General features: G+C 42.8%; 1 protein-coding gene across 5 annotated transcripts in view; it reads left to right on the forward strand.

The window, feature by feature from the left end:
• Positions 1–25071, forward strand: part of b3gat1b (beta-1,3-glucuronyltransferase 1 (glucuronosyltransferase P) b) — a 44504-nt gene that overhangs the window by 5276 nt on the left and 14157 nt on the right. The window contains exons 1-3 of one of the 5 annotated variants that reach the window (XM_062048371.1): positions 12733–14373; positions 19891–20051; positions 21812–21945. In XM_062048371.1, the coding sequence (XP_061904355.1) occupies positions 21837–21945 (109 nt within the window). In that variant the 5' untranslated portion in view covers positions 12733–14373; positions 19891–20051; positions 21812–21836. The other 4 variants (XM_062048372.1, XM_062048373.1, XM_062048374.1 and 1 more) reach the window with 4 other exon arrangements.

The following is a 25071-nucleotide window of genomic DNA, read 5'->3' on the forward strand; positions in this document are numbered from 1 at the left end:
CTGTTGGTCAGTAGGCTCTCTATAGTGCCTCTGTAGAATGTGGTGAGAACGGGGGGAGGGAGCTGTGCTCTTTTCATCCGACGCAAAAAGTGCATGGGCTGCTGAGCTCTTTTTACAAGAGCTCCGGTGTGTAGGGACCAGAGGTGGGTAGAGTAGCCAGAAATTGTACTCATGTAAGAGTACTGTTACTTTAGAGATTTATTACTCAAGTAAAAGTAAGGAGTAGTCACCCAAATATTTACTTGAGTAAAAGTAAAAAGTATGTTGTGAAAAAACTACTCAAGTACTGAGTAACTGATGAGTAACCTGTTCGTTTAATGATGACGGCAACAAATAATGCACAAAAACATAAAAATAGCAATGAGAAAATTCAGAGCCAGGAATATCTCTTAAGCAACTAAAACAATAATATATATTAAATAATAATATATTAAAATAAAAAAAATTAAGGCAAATTGAGCCACAATAACTTAACAGCACCAAAGGCTCAGTAGGCATTAATTGATTGGTTGATTGAAACTTGTATTAGTAGATTGCACAGTACAATACATATTCCGTACAATTGACCACTAAATGGTAACACCCCAATAAGTTTTTCAACGTTAATCAATTCACGGTAAATACACTGTGCACTTCTGATTGGTGTTTCTATGCATGCGTGTGTGTGAGTGTGTGTGTGTGTGTGTGTGTGTGTGTGTGTGTGTGTGTATGTGTGTGTGTGTGTGTGTGTGTGTGTGTGTGTATGTGTGTGTGTGTGTGTGTGTGTCTGTGAGTCTGCAGTGCAGTAATAAATGTCCCCACACGATGTACATTTGACAGTGATTCATAGCAGGGAAGCTAACATCAGCCTATGGTGACAGCCAAAATATCTACTAACGTTACTAACCGCGATGTGCTTCCTCAAATTTGACGTTGAGTTCATGTAAGCCAGGGGTGCCCACACTTTTTCAGCAGGCGAGCTACTTTTTAAATGACCAAGTCGAGGTGATCTACCTCATATATACATATACATACACACACATATATGTGTGTGTATGTATATATATATATATATATATATATATATATATATATATATATATATATATATATATATATATATATATATATATATATATATATATATATATATATATATATATATATATCTGTGGCTTGCTAGCTTGTTTGGGCTGGCTTTCGGAGACTCTTTTTTTGTTAGCGCAGGCGCGATGGAGCAGCACTTTTATTGTGAAGACAGGAACTGTGCGGTCAGTCTTTAGGCTTTTGACGGGAGGTACGGTTGAAATAAAAAAGTGTCTTTTTTCCTTCACACTTTTGATTGATTGATTGAAACTTTTATTAGTAGATTGCACAGTACAGTACATATTCCGTACAATTGACCATTAAATGGTAACACCCGAATAAGTTTTTCAACTTGTTTAAGTCTGGGTTCACGTGTGACGGTCATGTGACTGCCTGGCTCTGTTTGATTGGTGAAACGTAGTCAAACATCACCAGTGACTGCATTTGATTGGATGAAACGCAGGCATGCATAGATCCTACTTTGAAGGTCTGTCTGACAATCCAAAACAAACAAAGCGTGCATTAACAGACCGATAAAAATCAGTAGCGAGTAGCGAGCTGAATGTAGATAAATAGAGCGGAGTAAAAGAAGCGTTTCTTCACTATAAATATACTCAAGTAAAAGTAAAAGTATGTTGCATTAAAACTAGTCTTAGAAGTACAATTTATCCCAAAAGTTACTCAAGTAGATGTAACGGAGAAAATGCAGCGTGTTATTACCCACCTCTGGTAGGGACCAGGTCATATTGTCAGTTATCTGCACCCCCAGGAACTTGGTGCTGCTTAAGATCTCCACTGCCGTTGATGAAGAGTGGAGTGTGGCTGGATTGGTGCCTCTTGAAGTCAATGATGATCTCCTTGGTCTTGTCGGCGTTCAGGACCAGGTTGTTGGTTCTGCACCAGTCAACCAGATGTTTCACCTCCTCCCTGTAGTCCATGTCGTTGTTGTCACAGATGAGGCCCACTCCTGTTGTGTCGTCCGCAAAGTTCACAATGTGGTTAGTAGTGGACCTGGCGCAGCAGTCATGGGTCATCAATGTGAACGGCAGCGGACTCGGACGCAGCCCTGGGGGGAGCCGGTGCTCAGGGAGATGGCACTGGAGGTGTTGTTGCCCACTCTCACAGACTGGGGTCTGTCTGTGAGGAAGTCAAGCAGCCAGTTGCATAGGGGGGTACTGAATCCAAGGGGGGCCAGTTTGCTCACCAAGTGCTGCGGGATGATGGTGTTGAATGCCGAGCTGAAGTCCAGAAACAACATCTGCACGTGTGTGTCCTTTCCTTCCAGATGTTCTAAGCTCAGGTGGAGTGCAGAGGAGATGGTGTCCTCTGTGGAGTGCCTCAAACCTTGCAGAGTGGTTGTTGAGGTCGTTCAGAAAGCTGTCGCTGTTGTCACAGGGACAGGGGTGGCTTTATAGTCCGTGATGACATGTATGCCCTGCCACATTCGTCTAGTGTTCGTGGGGTTCTCGAAGAAGTCCTGCACTTTCTGACTGGGCGCACGCTTTGCAACCCTAATGGCACGGTTCAGGTTAGCTCTGGCTGTTTTAAGTGCCACCATGTCGCCATATTTAAAAGCGTTGTTCCGAGCCTTCAGCATTGTACGTACCTCACAGTTCATCCAGGGTTTCTCGTTGGCCCGTTTGGGGATGTTCTTGATCACACTAACATCCTCCATGCACTTTTGAAGTTATGCGGACACAGACTCTGCATACTCCTCCACACTTGTGTGATGATTTTCGGTGGCAGCTGGCTTGAACATGTACCAGTCTGTGCTTTCGAAACAGTCTTGTAATGCTTCCATTGCTCCCTCTGGCCAGGTCCTCACCAGCTTCACTGTAGCTTTTGTTTTATCCGTTATACAGTGCTCAATACCGGGGTAGAGCGGAATATACGTTGGGTCAGGAAAAAACACAGAGGCTATATCATCCCTACAAGCCTGTTCCACAGGTTTCTGGTTTCTACAAGCCTGTTCCGCAGGGAAACCTGCGAAACAGGCTCTTAGGGATGATATAGCCTCTGTGTTTTTTCCTGACCTATCGTATGTATATATATATATTTTTTTTTAGTTGTCTTTTTCCCTCTGCCATAAGACTAAAACACTAACTGATCTGCTGTTGCATGCTGCTCGCACTGTTTATTTTGCAATATCTTACACTACTTTACAGTCACACTTGCATCAGCTGCCTATTGTCCTTTTGTATTTTATTTACACTGTAGATTTGTGTACGTGTGAATGAGCTATCCATCCTTTTTCGACCGCTTGTCTCTCTCGGAGTCGCCAGTTTAGTTTATTCTATTCCTATTCTTATTTTATCATATCTAGTTCTATTGTACTTATATTGTTTACCTTGGTTTATTTTGATATGTTTTGTTTAATATTGCACCGTAAAACAAATCCTGGCAATTGGCAATAAAAAGCTTTTGCTTTTGAATTAGTTATCTATGGGAAAAAATGTGAGCTTTAAATATGAACACGTAGTGATCCGACACATCGTGTTTACAGTACACTTAAATGGCTTTTGTTTTTTTCATTAATCCATAAATCAATCAATCAAAGTCTATTTATAGAGCCCTTAATCACAAATGTCTCAAAGGGCTGCACAAACCACAACAACATCCCACATCAGGGCAAGAAAAAACTGAACCCAATGGGCACAATGACAAACCTTGGCGATGTGGAAATCCCCCGCCCCTCACCCCCAGACCTAAATGTTTCTATTGAGGTAGCATCTCTAACTGTTGCCCTAACCGGTAGGGCATTCTAGGCTAGTGGAGCCCGAATAAATAACGCTCTATAGCCTGCAGACTGTTTTTAGGCTCTGGGAATCACTTATAAGCCGGAGTTCTTAGAACGCAGATTTCTGGCCGGGACATATGGTACAATACAATCAGCAAGATAGGATGGAGCTAGACTGTTAAGTATTTTATACTTAAGTAGTAAAACCTTGAAGTCACATCTTAATCTGTAATCGAGACGAGACGAAATGGGACGAATTTTAGCGATAGTACAGAGATGAAAGAAGGCTGTTCTAGTAACACTCTTAATGTGTGACTCAAATGAGAGAATTGGATTGAAGATAGTGCCGAGTTTCTTTACCGAGTCGTTTTGTATAATTGTTTTGTAAAATTTGGGACGGTCCCTAAACAGGATGCACTCCATCAGCACGTGCTGCTTCAGTCAGCTGGCGACAAATTGACAGAAAGCTGGTACTTCTGACTTGAATGTCTGTCCGGGGATCGAGGAAGTGAATATCCGTCTGTGTGTTGCTGATTTTGAGCTTCTAATCCTGGGCACGGTTCGCCAAACAGTCGCTGTTATTGGAAGTCCGAATGTCTGTTGAAACTTCACCTTGGTGGTTCGACAGCGATCGTATCCAAAACAGCTGACTGTAATTAGCACTGGCGGGAGTGTCGCAAAGCTTATTTGATGCATCTTTTTTATCACGCACTTTGTGTTGCACGTGTATGAAAAGTGCTATATAGATAAAGTTTGATCATTTAAATCTGGGAACGCCGCCACAATCAGGCAGACTCAAAAAGGGACTAAATGTGACTGTGGAGCAAAACTTATGCAAAATTTACACCAAAGCATATCCAATATATATTATCTGGACCATAAGGAATTGTTTTAATTGTAGTTTAAAATCCTCATAGATAGCGATTGCGTTTTTAATTCATACAGCACATTTTTTTCCCCCATTCACAGTGCCTGTGTGAGACAAGAACAAGCGTTTTTCTTTATTTATGCATTCTGATTTGTAATATACGGTAAGTATATGGTGGCTGACAATGCAGGTAATGGGAGTCATCTATTGCGGCCATAAAGCCCTCTAAAAGAAACATCCCAAAACCGCCAACAGTACTCTATTTACATGTCGTGACCTGAATATTAACCAGGTATTAGCAATATTGTTATTATAAGCGCTAATGTCGAGGAACAACTTTTAATGGCACCGTGATCACAGAGAGCTAACTAGCTTATGCAAGTACTGATGTGTGACAAATAAAGCTCATTGAATCCTTGAATATACTGAGCTGCTAATGCATTTCCTCTGATTTGGTGACATTTTATTTTAAATGAATATATGGTCTAATAATAACACTAATAATACTAATTCAATTCAACTTTGACATTCAACTTAGAATCGGATATTTTTTGTGTTTGTGTCCACCTGCATGGGGATTGTGACTAATTCTTATATTGTGTTGATATTGTTAAAGTGTCGATAGCACGCACCACATATAAATAACAAATGTTACAGTTTTATTATTGTGTTTGGAATGATTTTTTTAAATGAGGTTTTGAAGTTTTTAAAACTAAAGTCAAACTTTTGTCAAAATGTACTCCTGTGGAAAAAAAAACACTGTATATAATTCATATTCAAATTCAAAGTCAGTAAGTAAGTCAATTCTATTCATAAAGCGCTTTTCAAAGATAAATTTACAAAGTGCTGTACAAAACATAGGTGAAGTTATACAACAATTCAATTAAAACAACAGGGGAAACATCATAAAAACAATACAAAGTATTGTAAAATTGATAGTTAAAATGTACAAAAAAGCTTGACTAAAAATAAAAGTTGTCAAATTTTTCTTAAAAATGTCAACACAGTCAAGATCACGGAGGGACTGGTGCAAATTGTTCCAGAGTCTGGGAGCTATAGCCAGGAATGCCAGGTCTCCATGGGTTTTAAAACACGTTTTGGGGATCTTTACTAGACCCTGGTCTGAAGACTTGAGGCTGCGCCCTTTAGAGCAGGAGCATAGCAAGTCAGTGATGTACTGAGGGGCCCCACCATGCAATGCACAGAATGTCAGGACTAAAATCTTAAACTCATTGCGGAATTTAACTGGAAGCCAATGAAGACTGGATAAAACGGGGGTGATATGGGTTGTTCTGGGTGGACCGGTCAAAAGTCTATGAAGCCGCATTTTGTACAGTCTGAAGTTTCTTTAGCGTGGAACTCCTCCAACCGGGGAGAAGTTTGAGACAACCATTGTTGGATAGATCAGGGGCTCGAAAAGGAAAAGGTGCTCAACGGCCATCCAAAACCCCAATTTAATGGACCAGGACGCATCAAAAAGCCTTAGGCAAGCTGATTGACCAGTTGGTGGAGCCACCTGTGCTAGCATATCCAGATTTTGAACTGCCTTACATAGTCCACACAGACGCTTCTGACAAGGGACTTGGAGCGGTTCTTTATCAAACACAGAATGGAATGCTCAGAGTGGTTGCGTATGGCTCAAGGACTCTCACACCAGCTGAGAAAAACTACAGACTACACTCAGGCAAGTTAGAATTCCTCACCCTCAAATGGTCGGTCTGCAAAAAGTTTAGGGATTATTTGTATTATGCCCCACACTTTACTATCTACACTGATAATAACCCTTTAACTTATGTCACGAGCACCGCTAAATTAAATGCAGTTGGCCACAGGTGGGTGGGTGAACTGTCAGATTTTAGATTTTATATACGGTACAGACCAGGCAAAATAAATGTTGATGCTGATACACTCTCACGGTGCCCCCTAGATATCAACAAATATGTCAATGAGTGTACCCAGGAATTGACCAGGGAAGTTGTCACCACCACATGGGGAGGGTGCAGAGCAGGCGAAAGAGGAGATGTAGCCTGGATAGCTGCTTTGGCTCTGGCCCAAAGTGACGAGATTGAACCCAAGACCAAAGAAACATTGACACCATTTAGTCTCATTGAACTCCAACAGGCCCAGCAAAGGGACCCAGTGATTGAAAATATCCGACGATTGAAAGAGTCAAATACAACACTGACTGACAGCATGAAGCAGAGTCAGCAAGGGTTAGGCAGAAAAGTAATGCATGAGTGGACAAGGCTGCACATCGAAGATGGAATCCTCTATCGTAGAGTCGCAGAGCGACGTCAACTAGTTTTACCTGCTAGCCTCAAAGCATTGGTTCTCAAGCACTTACATGACAACATGGGTCACGTAGGCACTGACATAGTCCTTAGTTTAGCAAGGCGGTGGTTCTATTGGCCTTACATGAGGCGGGAGATTGAGACATATGTTACCAGACAATGCCAGTGCATAAAACAAAAAAAACCTGCGACACACGTACGCGCCCCAATGAGTAGCATAACAACCAACTCTCCACTGGAGCTTGTCTCAATTGACTATTTGCATTTAGAACAGAGTAGAGGAGGCTACAAATATATCCTAGTGGTAGTTGATCACTTTACCAGATTTGCACAATGTTATGCGACCCGTAATAAGTCAGGGAAAACTGCGGCGGAGAAAATCTTTAATGATTATATCCCCAGATTTGACTACCCCTTGAAACTGCATCATGACCAAGGGCGCGAATTTGAAAATAATTTATTCCGAACACTACAGCAACTGAGCGGAGTGGGACATTCCCGGACGACCCCATACCCCCCTCAGGGTAATCCGGCCGAGCGCTTTAACCGCACAGTACTGCAAATATTGCGAAAAGTGGAAAGATTACATACCCCAGATTGTCAGTGCATACAACAGCACACGTCATGAAGCAACTGGTTACTCACCTTTCTTCTTGCTTTTTGGGCGTCATCCACGATTGCCGATTGACCTGCTCCTCAGGATAACTCACCAGGAGGAACCGCAGACAACCAAAAGGTATGCCGAAAAATGGGCAGAACGCATGACCAAAGCTTACAGGATAGCTTCAGAAAACAGCAAAAAGTCAAGTGCCCGCAGTAAGAAGTACTATGACAAGCATGCGAAAGGAGTAGTGTTGCAACCGGGAGATCGAGTGCTGGTACGCTACCTAAGTGAAAGAGGTGGCCCTGGAAAGTTAAGGTCCTATTGGGAAAACAGCACTTATGTTGTGAAAGACCAGGTTGGTGACAATCCCGTGTACAAGGTAGTTTCAGAATAAGATGGCAGCAAGTCTTGCGTTTTGCATCGTAATTTATTGCATCTTATTAATGACCTACCTGTCAACCTACCAGTAGAGGAAGAGAGAGGAAAGAAGGTAACAAAAAGGAGACCAAGAACAACTCACATAAATATTCCACCTGATTCAAACAGTGACACAGGCTCTGATGATGATGGCAGTTTTAGTTATTATGAGCTATTGGTAGTGTGTGTGTGGGCCTAGCCTACAGGGTGTTGTGATGCGTCTAGTGCAGTAGTTAGGGGGAAGGTTGCATGTCTACTTCCCATTTGCTTGCTAACCTCTCGCTTACAGACACTGCCGCTGGCTAGCCTTTGTGGTGAACAGAGAAGCAGCCTTGTGCGTCAGTCTTCTCCTGCCAGTACACAGCCTCTCCTTCACCAAGACTCCTGTCAGGCCTCCACGTGGCCACACACGGTAACTTGAGCCCTGCGGCTCAAGGCAAACGTGGCAGGGGATCTCGGAGCTGCAGTGGTCCCCAGAGGCGTGATGCGCAGGCCCACATTGTGGACACGCCCTGGCATCACCCAACCACTGCCCTGCTGCCTTGTGGGTTAGTCTGGGAAGACAAAAGGCTAGGGGACCACACCCTGAGAGAAAAGCAAGTGACGTTGGAGACTGCGCGTTCCCATCGTCAAAAAAGACCTCAACGGCGGAGTGGGCGGATGATGGATGTAGAGAACCTCCACAACGGTCATAAATGCGGAAGAAGGCTGCAGCAAAGATGGGCCCCCAATTGTCTTGGTTTCCATGCCATTGGACCCTGGTCTTTTCTTTGCCAAGGACAGTGTGGTGACTGCCTGTGCACCAGTTTCCCCACTTTAAAAGATTCCCCGCACAGGCGTTCTCCTGAAGGACCCATCATTACCCAACCCCCCTATAAGTCCTATGGCGACCAGGAAATGGTGACGGGAGCAGGACAGTGAAGTCTGGGAGCTTCTAGCCACGCACTGGCACATAGGCGGTGGATGCCTGATTCAGTCGCCTTGCTCCCGGATCGAGGCAGAGAGAGCATTTTGGCAGCAGCACCCACGTCTCAGCAGCCCTATTTAGGATCCACTCTGCTCACCCTACACGGGAAGGGGCTAGAAAAGGTGCCCTAAAAATAGCCTGCCTCCTATAACCTGACTGGAATACCGCGTCCAGTGGGTTCACCTTATAGCGGTCGAAAAACAAAAACAATGAACTTTGGAGCTTGGAATGTGAGAATACTTATGGACAGTGCCTCCAGCAATCGTCCAGAAAGAAGATCGGCGATCATTGCCAGGGAGTTGAAAAGGTGCAAGATCGATATTGCTGCCCTGTCTGAAACCCGCTTGGCTGAGGAGGGGCAACTAAAGGAGGAGAAAGGGGGATACACTTTCTTCTGGAAGGGAAAAACAGCTGATAAACCCAGAATCCACGGAGTGGGATTTGCCATCAGAAACCGGCTCATCTCCCAACTCTCCGAATCTCCAATAGGCATCAATGAGCGACTCATGACCCTACGCCTGAGGCTCTCAAACAATCAGATGGCAACGGCTGTGAGACCCTATGCACCAACTTTGGACTCACATGATGAAGACAAGGAGACCTTCTATGCAACCTTAGACCAGGTTCTATCGGATATCCCGAAAGAAGATAAGATCCTTCTACTCGGGGACTTCAATGCCAGGGTTGGCAAGGATCACAAGCTCTGGAAAGGCACTCTAGGTAAAGAAGGTGTTGGGAATGTCAACTCCAACGGAGTCCTTCTTCTGTCAACGTGTGCTGAACATGATCTTCTAATAACAAACACCCTTTTCCGCCAGAGAAACCGGTTCAAAACGTCCTGGATGCATCCTAGATCAAAGCGCTGGCATCTCATAGACTATGTCATTGTCAGGGCCAGAGATCGTAAGGATGTTAACATCACCAGGGCCATGATTTTTGCAGATGACTGCTGGACAGACCACCGCCTCATCCGCTCCAAAATGAACATCGAGCTGCGGCAGAAGAGGAGGACACAAAGGAGACTGTTCCGCCCTAAATTTAACTTTGATAACCTTGGAGACATAGATAGGGTGCAACATCTACAAAACACCCTGTCTGTGAGACTCCCGGAAGAATATCCTGAGGATGTGGAGGAACACTGGAAGGCTCTTAAGACCACGCTACTTGAAACCAGCAAGGATACCATTGGCTACAGGACTAGGAAACACCAGGACTGGTTCGATGAAAACAACATTGAAATACAACAGCTGATTGATGCCAAAAGGAAAGCTTTTTGTTCTTGGCAGAGCGACATCAACTGCAGGGACAAAAGGCAGGCCCACGCCAAGGCAAAGGCACTTGTCCAGACCAGAGTGAGAGAGCTGAAAAACAAATGGTGGATGGAGAAGGCTCTGGAAATCCAGAAGCTTGCTGACTCTGGGGATACCAGGGGTTTCTTCAACGCTACCAAGGCTGTTTATGGGCCCAGCTATCGAGGCCTAAACCCCCTCCGCTCTAAAGATGGACAAACCCTGCTCAAGGATGATGTAGGTATCAGTTCCAGATGGCGTGAACACTTCAAAGAGCTCCTGAATCGGAACTCCACAGTGGAGATGGAAACCATCAACCAGATTCCTCAGCGACCCATCATGGAGCATTTGGGTGATCCTCCCACCGAAAAGGAGGTCCAGGCTGCCATCAGAAAACTGGGTAACAACAAGGCTTCCGGACCAGATGGGATACCAGCAGAAATATTAAAGCAAGGCGGACCAAAACTCTTTTGCCACATCCATAGCCTCATTGGTAAAATCTGGGATAAGGAGGAAATCCCAGCCAAACTCAGGGACGCCCTCATTGTCACCATCTTCAAGAAGGGAGATAAGGCGGACTGTGGCAACTACAGAGGCATCTCTCTCCTGTCCACAACAGGAAAAATACTGGCCAGTATTTTGGCAAACCGGTTATTGCCGCTGTCAGAAGAGATCCTCCCAGAGTCCCAGTGTGGCTTTCGTCCAGCTAGGGGAACATCGGACATGATTTTTGCAGTTCGTCAACTGCAAGAGAAATGTCGAGAACAACACCTGCCACTATACATGGCATTCATTGACCTTACAAAGGCCTTTGATTCTGTGAACAGAACCGCCTTCTGGGGTGCCCTCTCCAAGATCGGATGCCCAGACAAGTATTTGAAGATCTTGCGTCTGTTGCACGACGACATGACCGCAGTGCTAGTTGGAAATGGCGGCTCTGAAACGGCTCCCTTCAAAGTTGACACTGGTGTCAAGCAGGGCTGCATCATCGCACCGACCCTGTTTGCTATCTTCATCTCAGCCATACTTCACCTCACCAGTCAAAACCTGCCTGAGGGAGTCCAGTTCATATACCGGACAGACAGCGGGCTCTTCAACCTGAGTAGGTTCAGGGCAAAAAGCAAGGTGCTTATATCCTCCATTACAGAGCTTCAGTACGCAGATGACAATGCTCTTGTTGCTCATTCTGAGTTGGACCTCCAGAACATCATGGATGCTTTTGCCAGAGCGTACCGACTCCTGGGACTTGACATCAACATAAAGAAGACTCAGATCCTGTACCAACCGGCCCCTGACACACCCTACCAACCCCCCACAATTTATGTGGACAACAACATCTTGGAAAACGTGGAGCATTTCGCTTATCTTGGCAGTCTTCTTTCAACGAGAGCTGTCATCGATGCCAAGATCCACCACCGCATAGGTTGTGCCAGCGCAGCTTTTGCTAAGCTCAAGAAAATAGTTTTCGAGAATCGGGTCATCCAGACCAACATCAAGCTTCTCGTATATAAAGCTGTAGTTCTGCCCACTCTGCTCTACGGGGCTGATAGTTGGACCACCTACAGCAGACACCTGAAGGCTCTGGAGCAGTACCACCAGCGATGTCTCCGCAAGATCCTCAGGATCAGCTGGGAAGATAGGCGTACCAACATTAGTGTTCTGAAGGAAGCTAACATGCCCAGCATCACTACAACTGTCATTCGGCACCAGCTGCGATGGACAGGCCATGTAATTCGCATGCCAGACAGTCGCCTTCCAAAACAGATGTTGTACGGACAACTGAAGGAAGGACAACGCACCCAAGGGGGGCAGAAGAAGCGGTATAAAGATAACCTCAAAATCCACCTGAGGAATTGCTGCTTCAACCTCAACACCTGGGAGGATGATGCCCACCAGAGGGTTTTGTGGAGCAGGATGGTCCATGAAGGCACAGCACAATTAGAAAAGGACCTCCACCGTGCTGCGGAAACCAAGAGGCAATAAAAAAAAGGAGAGATCCACTACCAAAACAGCTCCTCAGACCACCACCACAACCACCACTACTACCACGACAATCACGCACATATGCCCCCACTGCAATAGAGTCTGTGGATCACGGATTGGCCTCTACAGCCACCTGAGGACCCACAGATGACCAGACTCACCAACGGGAGGACTATCATACTCGCTTCGAGTGATCGCCAATGAATGAGAGGAAGAGAGAGGAAAGAAGGTAACAAAAAGGAGACCAAGAACAACTCACATAAATATTCCACCTGATTCAAACAGTGACACAGGCTCTGATGATGATGGCAGTTCTAGTTATTATGAGCTAAGATATAACTTTGGTACAGAAGACAGGCCAGACGTGGAACCCTCCTTGGTCCCCAAAATTAAATAAGGCCCTCTGGAGTTCAGCCAAATCGCCAACCAAGGACCAACTTTGAGGAAAAGGGACTCAGCAAATAGGAGACAAGCACCCATGAATGGGACAGAAGGACCAGGTAAGAGGGATCATTTACGGGACAATAATGAACATATTTTGGAGAACATCAGTGATGGGGATATAGAGGGATATGAGGGAACTAAAAGATCTGAACCCAGAAACCTACCTGTCATGGAAGAGGGATGTGAATGAGAGCAGTCTTTTTCGCAAGACGAACAATCGCAACTGAGCCCCACCCCTGAGGGACAACTCCCAAGAAGGTGCACTAGAAATAGGCAACCGCCATCTCGATTTACTTATGATACCCTTGGTCAGCCTTCTTTTCATGTGCCTTCAGTAGTTAACAGCGCAGAGGTCTATGCAGGCCCTTCAATGGTAGCCTGGAGTATTCCAGGACACCCGTTGCTTCCCTATCCAGTGCCATCCCAATTTTTCAACCCGTCATTCTGTTTGCCAAACGTGTACACCATACAAACATCTCCGCACATGCCAATGTATGTCTCATAAGGCACCTACATAGATGTACAGAGTTTGTGATAGTTGTATTTTGAAGTTGTGAAATGTCGGGAGCCATTTGTTTTTTTGTTGGGGTGTGTTGTGACACTTACAATTAGTAGTCACAATTGTTTTGTAAAATGAATGTGTAAATAGAGTATCCTAATTTAGTTCGAGGTATTTTCATATCTAAAGTCACAGTTCAAGTGTATGTTTCCAAGCTGAATGCCACAAGACATGTAATTCCGCCACGCCAGCAGAGGGAGCACTCATATAGGAAAGGAGGGAAATGGGAGGTGCTTATTAGTGCTTCCGGGTCTCAGTCAGGTCACACCCTGCAATGACAACGCAATCAAGCACTTTGTATCTCGTTTTTATTCCTATAAAACAGGACACACCATATCGAACACTGGGACAAGGCTACTCAGTGCGAGGCCTGTAACATATGGAGCCGCATTTTGTACAGTCTGAAGTTTCTTTAGCGTTGACTTGTTCAAAAAAGTAAAAAGAGAATAGCAATAGTCAATACGAGACGAAATGAACGCGTGAATGATCATCTTGAGATCCAATTTTGACCACAAATTTCTCACTTTAGAAATATTTCAGTTTTTGGTCAGTTGACGTCAGTGACCCTCCAAAGACATTGACGGATCCAACACAACCCCAAGGTTTCTGAGGCTGCTTTTAACAGATGCACCCAGAGCATCCAGGGAGTTCTTGATCGGGGGGATCAAGTGTCACGGATGGGGATGGGGAGGCTTGGTGAGGAGGACCCAGTTGAAGCAAGGTGAAGGAAGACGTTTGTGCTGTTCACCAGTTTTATTCCAACAACGAGGAAAAGCCATACGACGATCGGACAGCAATACATTGACTAATTAGATAACTGAATACACCTGGACGAGAGGAAGTGAAGTGAACTATATTTATATAGTGCTTTTCTCTAGTGACTCAAAGAGCTTTACATAGTGAAACCCAATATCTAAGTTACATTTAAACCAGTGTGGGTGGCACTGGGAGCAGGTGGGTAAAGTGTCTTGCCCAAGGACACAACGGCAGTGACTAGGATGGCGGAAGCGGGGATCGAACCTGGAACCCTCAAGTTGCTGGCAACCGAGCTATACCGCGCCACTCTATCCAGTAAGGAGAGAGTGGAATGGAGGAAAGCAGGGCCGGGGAAAGACACAGGTGCAGCCAACATTACTGAGAAGCACATGGGTAAGACAACTAGATACAAAAAATAAAAATAACACAAAAAAATAATCAAAGACAAAACCCGGCAACGGATTATAATGTCATTCCTACTTAAAGTTAACGTACCAATGATTGTCACACACACACTAGTGTTGCGAAATGATTCTCTGCATTTGACCCATCACCCTTGATCACCCCCTGGGAGGTGAGGGGAGCAGTGAGCAGCAGTGGTGGCCGCGCCCCTGAATCATTTTTGGTGATTTAACCCCCAATTTCAACCTTGATGCTGAGTGCCAAGCAGGGAGGTAATGGGTCCCATTTTTATAGTCTTTGGTATGACTCGGCCGGAGTTTGAACTCACGACCTACCGATCTCATAGCGGACACTCTAACCACTAAGCCACTGAGTGTTACAGTTCCTGTTTTGGCTGTGCGATGTAAATACCGTTTAAATTAGTAATACAAACCCCGTTTCCATATGAGTTGGGAAATTGTGTTAGATGTAAATATAAACGGAATACAATGATTTGCAAATCATTTTCAACCCATATTCAGTTGAATATGCTACAAAGACAACATATTTGATGTTCAAACTGATAAACTTTTTTTTTTTGCAAATAATCATTAACTTTAGAATTTGATGCCAGCAACACGTGACAAAGAAGTTGGGAAAGGTGGCAATAAATACTGATAAAGTTGAGGAATGCTCATCAAACACTTATTTGGAACATCCCACAGGTGAACAGGCAAATTGGGAACAGGTGGGTGCCATGATTGGGTATAAAAGTAGATTCCATGAAATGCTCAGTCATTCACAAACAAGGATGGGGTGAGGGGCACCACTTTGTCAACAAATGCGTGAGCAAATTGTTGAACAGTTTAAGAAAAACCTTTCTCCACCAGCTATTGCAAGGAATCTAGGGATTTTACCATCTACGGTCCGTAATATCATCAAAGGGTTCAGAGAATCTGGAGAAATCACTGCACGTAAGCAGCTAAGTCCGTGACCTTCGATCCCTCAGGCTGTACTGCATCAACAAGCGACATCAGTGTGTAAAGGATATCACCACATGGGCTCAGGAACACTTCAGAAACCCACTGTTAGTAACTACAGTTGGTTGCTACACCTGTAAGTGCAAGTTAAAACTCTCCTATGCAAGGCGAAAACCGTTTATCAACAACACCCAGAAACGCCGTCGGCTTCGCTGGGCCTGAGCTCATCTAAGATGGACTGATACAAAGTGGAAAAGTGTTCTGTGGTCTGACGAGTCCACATTTCAAATTGTTTTTGGAAACTGTGTACGTCGTGTCCTTTGGAACAAAGAGGAAAAGAACCATCCGGATTGTTATAGGCGCAAAGTTGAAAAGCCAGCATCTGTGATGGTATGGGGGTGTATTAGTGCCCAAGACATGGGTAACTTACACATCTGTGAAGGCGCCATTAATGCTTAAAGGTACATTCAGGTTTTGGAGCAACATATGTTGCCATCCAAGCAACGTTACCATGGACGCCCCTGCTTATTTCAGCAAGACAATGCCAAGCCATGTGTTACATCAACGTGGCTTCATAGTAAAAGAGTGCGGGTACTAGACTGGCCTGCCTGTAGTCCAGACATGTCTCCCATTGAAAATGTGTGGCGCATTATGAAGCCTAAAATACCACAACGGAGACCCCCGGACTGTTGAACAACTTAAGCTGTACATCAAACAAGAATGGGAAAAAATTCCACCTGAGAAGCTTAAAAAATGTGTCTCCTCAGTTCCCAAACGTTTACTGAGTGTTGTTAAAAGGAAAGGCCATGTAACACAGTGGTGAACATGCCCTTTCCCAACTACTTTGGCACATGTTGCAGCCATGAAATTCTAAGTTAATTATTATTTGCAAAAAAAAAATTAAGTTTATGAGTTTGAACGTCAAATATCTTGTCTTTGTAGTGCATATAATTGAATATGGGTTGAAAAGGATTTGCAAATCATTGTATTCCGTTTATATTTACATCTAACACAATTTCCCAACTCATATGGAAACGGGGTTTGTATATTACCCGTGAGTCATCGGTTCAAAGCTTCCTTCCGAGCCTTTTCTGGCAATCTCTCATTCCCTCCCATGCCTTTGATGACCTCCACCGCCAACTGATTACTGGAACTACATCATATCACTAGACAACTGCCACAACCTGTTGCCACCACAATCTGATTTTCCCCGAAAATCAGATTGGCGGTGGCGGTGGAGGTCATCAAAGGCATGGGAGGGAATGAGAGATTGCCAGAAATGGCTCGGAAGGAAGCTTTGAACCGATGACTCACCGGTAATACACAAACCCTGTTTCCATATGAGTTGGGAAATTGTGTTAGATGTAAATATAAACGGAATACAATGATTTGCAAATCCTTTTCAACCCATATTCAATTATGGATCAAACTTATCTTGAGGAACAAAAAAACATGAAAGCTCTGTAGAAATATTCAAAACAAAAAACTGTTCTTCGACTGAAGAGAAAAAGATAATTCTTTCAACTCAATTTAGTAGATTAAACATACAGTAATTTTGGTAGACGTGAAGCAAATACTTTTTTTACATTGAGTTCCTTACAGAGGTGATAGAAAGTGTCTACTTTCATTTTAATGAGTCTCACAGACTTCTTTATGTTAGGCGCAGGATACAGTGAGCAACGCATTGATACAGTTGAGCAGTATGTGGTTACGTGATTAACTTCCATCCATCCATTTTCTACCGCTTGTCCCTTCCGGGGTCACGAGGGCGTTGCTGTAGCCTATCTCAGCTTGCCGTGTAATATGCCTCCACAGTTTTGCATTCCAGTAAAAGACGTAGCAACTTTACATGGTGTGCTTATTGATGTATTGCCGAAACACAACCGAAAGTGTTTGGCAAGTCACAAGTCTTCAATCCCAAATCTCAAGTCAAATCTCAAGTCGCAAGTCAAGGCGAGACAGCTTGAAAATGTTTGAGTCCTTAACTGTCATAATCACCTTTTAGTGTTCATATCAACCAAATTAAATGCCATTTATAAATGTTACATTTGACATACACAACACATGCATTATGAGTTGTATTATTTTGGTTAATACAATCCAACCAGTGTGACAATGCTCTACACTGCAAAAAGTCAGTGTTCAAAAAAAAGAAAAAAATTAGGGGTATTTTATTTCAACTAAGCTAAATTATCTGCCAATAGAATAAGAAAATTCGGCTTGTCAAGACTTTCCAAAACAAGCAAAGTTAGCTAACCTAATGAACCCAAAAATACCTTAAAATAAGTATATTCTCACTAATAACAAGTGCACTTTTCTTGGTAAAAAAAAAAAAAAAGAGACCTTTCTGCTTGATATGTTGAAAAATATTGTTAGATTAAGTAAATGCTAGTGCCATTATTTATTTTGGCATAATGATATGCGCTCGGCATTACATTTCTTGAAACCAGCAAACTTATACTAAAACTAATTTATTGTTCTTAATGGAAAGGCAACAAGGCAACCGCTTGTTACTCACGGGGTCTCCTAGCCGCTCAGGCAAATCATATGGTCTAAAGATGTATTTTTCCATCGATAACATGACATCATCGCGCCAAGTGCGTGCTCTTTCAGTCAATTAGTGTGCATATATACAGCCCTGCTCTCTGCCAAAAAATTTTTTTATTGTAATTATTAAGAATTTATTTGAATGTGCATGAACTATTTCTGTTCAAAATTGTCTGAAATGTCACATGTTAAACGTTTAAATATTAACTGTCCGTTTACTGTACTGTGCCAACTACTATATGAGTACCTATTTTCTATTGTTTCATCGAAAATAAAACAGCAGAGTCCATTTGGCTGTCATCTGTTTTAATTATGAGACACATTTGTGTGAAAATCATGATTTTTTTTTTCATGCTTGAAGTAAAAAATTATTACTTTAAAAAAGTAGTTTTATACTTGTGAGTGTTGATGACACAGCTTTGCAACAGTTGATGTTCTAGTTTCAAGCATGTTTTACTCAATATAGGTCATACAATCTCAGCAACAACCTGTAATATCTTACTGAGATAATTTAGGACCAAAACCCTTAAAACAAGTAAAACACTCTAACATAAAATCTGCTTAGTGAGAATAATTATTTTATCAGACAGAAAATAAGCAAATATCACCCTTGTTTGAGATATTTAATCTTTCTTAGATTTCAGTTTTTGCAATGTAGTTTCCTTAATTCACACCCTTGGTAGTCATTCTCAAATGTTATTGGTACTGTATAACGATAGTTACTACACACAAGATTGTCCTCACTGACGGTTGAATATAGATCAAAAGTTGCTCAACAGGTAAGTGAAATACACACATAGAAGTAGGGATGTCCGATAATATCGGCCCGCCGATATTATCGGCCGATAAATGCGTTAAAATGTCATATTGGAAATTATCGGTATCGGGTTTTTTTATTATCTGTATCGTTTTTTTTTTTTTTTTTTTTTTTTTTTTATTAAATCAACATAAAAAACACAAGATACACTTATAATTAGTGCACCAACCCAAAAAACCTCCCTCCCCCCATTTATTTCTGCTATCAATATTCTGGTTCCTACATTATAAATCAATATATATCAATACAGTCTGCAAGGGATACAGTCTGCAAGCACACATGATTGTGCGTGCTGCTGGTCCACTAATAGTACTAACCTTTAACAGTTCATTTTACTCATTTTCATTAATTACTAGTTTCTATGTAACTGTTTTTATATTGTTTTACTTTCTTTTTTATTCAAGAAAATGTTTTTAATTTAGTTATCTTATTTATTTATTTTTTTTAAAGTACCTTATCTTCACCATACATGGTTGTCCAAATTAGGCATAATAATGTGTTAATTCCACGACTGCATATATCGGTTGATATCGGTATTGGTTGATATCGTTTTCGGCAATTAAAGAGTTGGACAATATCGGAATATCGGATATCCGCAAAAAGCCATTATCGGACATCCCTACATAGAAGGACTACTTCAGATCATGTTTACTCGTGCAAATCCGGACAGCTGGTTAACATGTGAATGTCCTCCAATAAGCACACAAAATTGTTTTTTTCTTGTCATTTATTTAGTCAAGTCATTTACAAAAGGTATACATGGTTACTGCTCGCCTCGACTTTCCTTTCTTGGACACTTATAAAGATTTTAAGTGGAAAAAATGTAAGGCACGTCATGTTTTACATCTAAGAGGTCCGCAAAGTAAGCATTAATTTGTGAATGACGATGATGGACTTATTCGTTCATCGCTAACTAACGTAGTTGATTGACATAACGAGTGCCGTGCTGCTGTGATCGTGACGCTAATGAAAAAGGATAGGTTTGTTATCCTCTGTCTTCATCTACAATTCCTGTCTGCAGTTGTTTTTATGGTGTGAAGTTCATATTTTGTCTCATTATTTAGCTATAGATGTGCCTGTTGTTCAGCAATGTTTGCTAGCGATATCAAGATTAGGTATTTGCTGTTGAGCCTACAAGATATTTATTAATCCATCCATCCATCCATCTTCTTCCGCTTATCCAAGGTCGGGTCGCGGAGGCAGCAGCCTAAGCAGGGAAGCCCAGACTTCACTCTCCCCAGCCACTTCGTCCAGCTCGTCCCGGGGGATCCCGAGGCATTCCCAGGCCAGCCGGGAGAGATAGTCTTCCCAACGTGTCCTGGGTCTTTTCTGTGGCCTCCTACCGGGTAGGTGTTCAGGTGGCATCCTGACCAGATGCCCGAACCACCTCATCTGGCTCCTCTCGATGTGGAGGAGCAGAGACTTTACTTTGAGCTCCTCCCGGATGACAGAGCTTCTCACCCTATCTCTAAGGGAGAGCCCCGCCACCCGGCGGAGGAAACTCATTTCGGCCACTTGTACCCGAGATCTTGTCCTTTCGGTCATAACCCAAAGGTCATGACCATAGGTGAGGATGGGAACATAGATCGACCGGTAAATTGAGAGCTTTGCCTTCCGGCTCAGCTCCTTCTTCACCACAATGGAACGATACAACGTCCGTATTACTGAAGACGCCGCACCGATCCGCCTGTCGATCTCACGATCCACTCTTCCCTCACTCGTGAACAAGACTCTGAGGTACTTGAACTCCTCCACTTGGGGCAGGGTCTCCTCCCCAACCCGGAGATGGCACTCCACCCTTTTCCGGGCGAGAACCATGGACTCTGACTTATTTACTAATCAAGTTTATTAATACTATTAAGGATATTTTCCTGATCCTAACAGATATCACCTAAAGCGCTATAATGTGGTCATCCATAGGCACTTGTCTTTCCTGCACAACAACAACTAAGGTTTTAGTTTCTGTTGTGAAAATCCAGAAAGAAAATACGGTGGATTGGGTCAACAATTACAATTTTTATTACTAGGACTTAACATGACGTTAGTTTATTTGCACAACCAGGTCGTCGTAGTTATATTTAGGCATAGCAACCACAAAAGAACACAAACAAATGCCATCTATTGTCCTTTCAAGTTTAGTTCTGCTCTCAAACACTACTAATATAGTAGAGAATAAACTCGATTGCATCACAGAAAGTTTCTCAAACAAATCAAATGTTCAAACAAACATTTTACAAAGTGATGGCTGCAGACACAAGCGGTCCGATTGTATTCCACAAGATGATGAAAGTGATATTTCTAAGAGCCATTTCCTTTTGATGCCCTTTAGTTTTCCCCCTGAGTTAATTACCTTTATGAGCCACTTCTTTGGAACTCTATTTGAACCACTGGAACACCCAAGAACAGAACAGCAATCTCTACACTCACTCTCACATTGATGACCATTATGTGAATTAAGCCGCAAAGAAGAAAAACAGACGTGACATCATATGCAATACCATCGCCCGCACGCTCCTGACTCTCCCTCACTGGCTGCGGGGACACACGGCCTGACCTGGTGGCCCTCCCTCCGGCCCTTCGGGGCAGGGGCACCATTTGGCGACCCTCCGCCAGTCCTACCTCGGTTTTGGACTCTTTTTTTTTTACGCCTTTGACAGCCTAGTAATGTCTGGAATCTGTGGTTTAGGGGGGACTGTCCTTTCTTCATCCCTTATGATAGTTTGGCCCGTGTTATTACAGTAGCTTCTTCCTTGCTTGTTTTTCACTTCCTGTTGGAGCGCTGATCCTGTACACCTGGTGATTGGTCTCTGGAGGGAAAACCAATTAGTTAGGCTCATAGATGGCATCTGCCTGCTCGCAAATGCTGTTTCATTGTGCCTCAAATCTTCTGTATGCCACAGGGTTATGTCGAGACACAAGTTCCTGCACGACCTATATTATTTCCTACTGCCTGATACCTTAGTTAATGACCTTCTTATCTGCACTTCACCTACTGTCTCCGCATCCGGGGGTCACGCCAACAGCCGCATTGTGCCACCGTAACAATAACATCTGAAAAGTATTTTTCCTAGCCTTTGTGTGATATTTGGTTTTGCTTCCTTTGCAGGTAGTGACTAGGGTCTATTGCAGAGATGTTGAAAAATCTACACGTTCTTGTCAGTCTGTTCATCCTAATGCCGTGGTTATTGCTCCTCCGAGTTTGGTACTACGGCCCCGTCGATCTACAAATTAGACAAAAAGGTAAGAAAATTCAGAAGAGAGTAACTATTTTTAATTCGTAGTAACAAGTCACCAATCAAAACCCCTTTTAACTGCATTTTAGACATCAAGTCATGGATGGCAGTGAACTTCCTACATTTCCAAAAGAGGTTTTAGTTATAAGTCCTGAAGTCCAGAAAGAGAACAATTTTCCAAAATTACAACACTTTGAACCAATAGTTATTATCCATCCACCCATCCATTTTCTACCGCTTGTCCCTCTTATTTTTTTTGTACATACATTTTAAAATATGTTTTATATTATTTTTTTATACTACCTAAAAGTTTAGTTATTCTCCAGTGTGTGTGCATGTTTTATTTGTTATTATTATTATTTTTGTTACTGGTGTAAAGCAACTTGCCCGTGCATGAACAGTGCTGCATCAATAAAATTTGACTGATTGAATGTGAGTGTGAATGTTGTCTGTCTATCTGTGTTGGCCCTGCGATGAGAAAACAAGGCATCAATTATGAGGAAACATTCTCGCCTACTGCTGACATGACAACTGTCAGAGTAGTCATGCAAAAAGCCGTGCAGGAAGATCTAGTTTTACATCAAATGGATGTGAAAACCGCATACCTACACGCACCAATTGACTGTGAGGTCTATCTCGAACAACCTGAAGGTTATGAGAAAAAGTCAAAAACAGGAGATACCGGTAAGCTAGTATGCAAATTACAGAAGTCCTTATATGGTCTCAAGCAGTCAGGTCGAAACTGGAATTCTCGGTTGCATGCATATCTCACTGAAAACGGTGTTGATCAAAATCTTGCTGATAACTGCCAATACACAAGGGGAAAAGAAAATGAAAAAGTGATTTTGATTGTGTGGGTTGATGATCTGATAATTGCTGCTAACAATGAGGAGGTTGTGAAAAATGTCAAAGTGATGCTCACTGAGAGATTTAAAATGAAAGACCTGGGGAAATTAAACAGTTTTCTAGGGATAGATTTTAAACAGTCAGAGGGCCAAGTCACAATGTCACAACACAGGTATGTGAACAAAATCCTCTCCAGATTTGGGATGCAGGATTGTAAGGCCAAAGAGACCCCATGCGAGTCAAAACTCGAATACACAGAACATGCTGTAAAAATGGAAGAACCAAAGATCTATCGAGAGGCAGTGGGAAGTTTGATCTATTTGGCTACTTGCACTAGACCAGATTTAAGTTATGTGGTCAGTAAACTTTCCCAGCATTTTGCTGAGCCAAGTGAGGAGCATTGGAACACTGCAAAGCATGTGTTCAGGTATCTTTTTATTTTATTTTTTTATTTTTATTTTTATTATTATTATTTTTTTTATAATGTCCTGCCCAGCTTCTTGGGCAAATCATATAGTAGATGTAGATGCCCATATCGGCTGTTCAGATTTACTTTACAAAAGAGAAGTGTAGGATACTTCTCTTGTTGCCTTACTTGTATTTTGACTTTATTAAATGTATTTATATTATCATTTGCTGCAGCCGGGCCAGAGCAGGAGGGGATAGAAAGAGACAAAAAGGAAGACAGAGGGGGGAATTGTGGGGACAAGAGGGGGATTAGACAGAGAGACAAAAACAACAACAGCAAACACAACAACAACAACAGAGCAACATCAGCAAATACGACATGTACAAATATGATGGTAAAAGTAATAGCAAATAAGCAGTTAGCGAAAATGTAAAAAAAAATACAGAAATGACAATGAGCATTATTACACTAAAAATGGAGCAATATGAATACCAATAGAAATAGTGCTATTGATAATAAACAATACCAGTACTTTACCTTTATTATCAACAATACAATTGTTCAAATGCAACAATACATATACGTAATGATAACTTGAGATACGAAAGAATGCAGAAAAATGGAGGGGAAGAAAGAGAAGCAACCTACATTAACCTTGTAGATTGTTATAGTAACAATAGGTTAAGCTTTGTCAGTGTGCCATGTGTTATACCCAGTTTACCCTAGGGCAACAACGTTAATATATGTTTGATGAAACGTGATTATGTGCATGAGTGTATGTGTGCATATGTACTTGTATATGTACAGTATGTGTATGTGTGCTTGTACAGTGAATGTATATGTACAGTATGTGTATATGTGTGTACAGCGAATGTATATGTACAGTATGTGAATGTGTGTGTTTGTACAGTGAGTGTATATGTACAGTATGTGTATATGTATGTTTTTACAGTGAATGTATATGTACAGTATGTGTATACAGTATGTTTGTATAATGAATGTGCGTGTGGATGTACGAACTTTGAGTGTGTAAATATGTACTGTATTTATTTGTATATGTATGTGGGAGCGTAGGTACCTATGTATGTCTGTATGTATGTGTGTGAGTATATGTGAATTTGCATGTACAATACATTTGACTCCCAGTGTGTGCGGGAGCCAGAGTACGGCGCCAGCCTCCCCGAGAACCCATCCCACAAACAGTAGGTGTGGTGCCCAGGGAACCAGGGGCCACCGCCCCCATGCAGCCAAGCCGGACAGCGACAGGAACCCCAGAGCCTGGCCCACCGTGCCGCCCACAAGTGCCAGCAGCAGGCCACAGACAGACGCACCCGGCAGAGGACAAGGCACGAGAAAAACAGGGGGCAGCCAGACCCCAAGCCAGCGAGAGACCACACCCCACACGGACAGAAAGGCGGGACGCCCCGCCCGAGGGGCCCGGAGACCCCCCGCAACCGGACGGGAAGACCGCCCCCGCCCCACCGGCAACAAGGCCCCCACGACACCCCCCCCACCCCCACCCCCACCCCCGGAGAGCGCGGCGAGGCCAGCCCACGGCCACCCCACCCAAGCCGGCCGCCACAGGACCACCCAGCACGGGGCCACAGGAACCACCCACCCCACCCGCAGGGACCCCAACGATGGAGATGGAACAACCAGCAACCGCCCCGCCGAGTCCCCCCCCTGAGGTAGGGGAATAAATAAATTAAATAAATAAATACATAATAATAATAATAATATTAATAAAATATATATTTTTTAAAAATAAAAAAATAAAAAAGGAAAAAAATAAATAAATAATTAAATCTATTTATTAAAAAAAAAAAAATAAATAAATAAATAAATAAATAAATTTTTTTTAAAAAGAATTAAAAGAAG

This window comes from Entelurus aequoreus, linkage group LG05, assembly GCF_033978785.1.
Source record: "Entelurus aequoreus isolate RoL-2023_Sb linkage group LG05, RoL_Eaeq_v1.1, whole genome shotgun sequence".
In the NCBI taxonomy this organism is placed as follows: Eukaryota; Metazoa; Chordata; class Actinopteri; order Syngnathiformes; family Syngnathidae; genus Entelurus; species Entelurus aequoreus.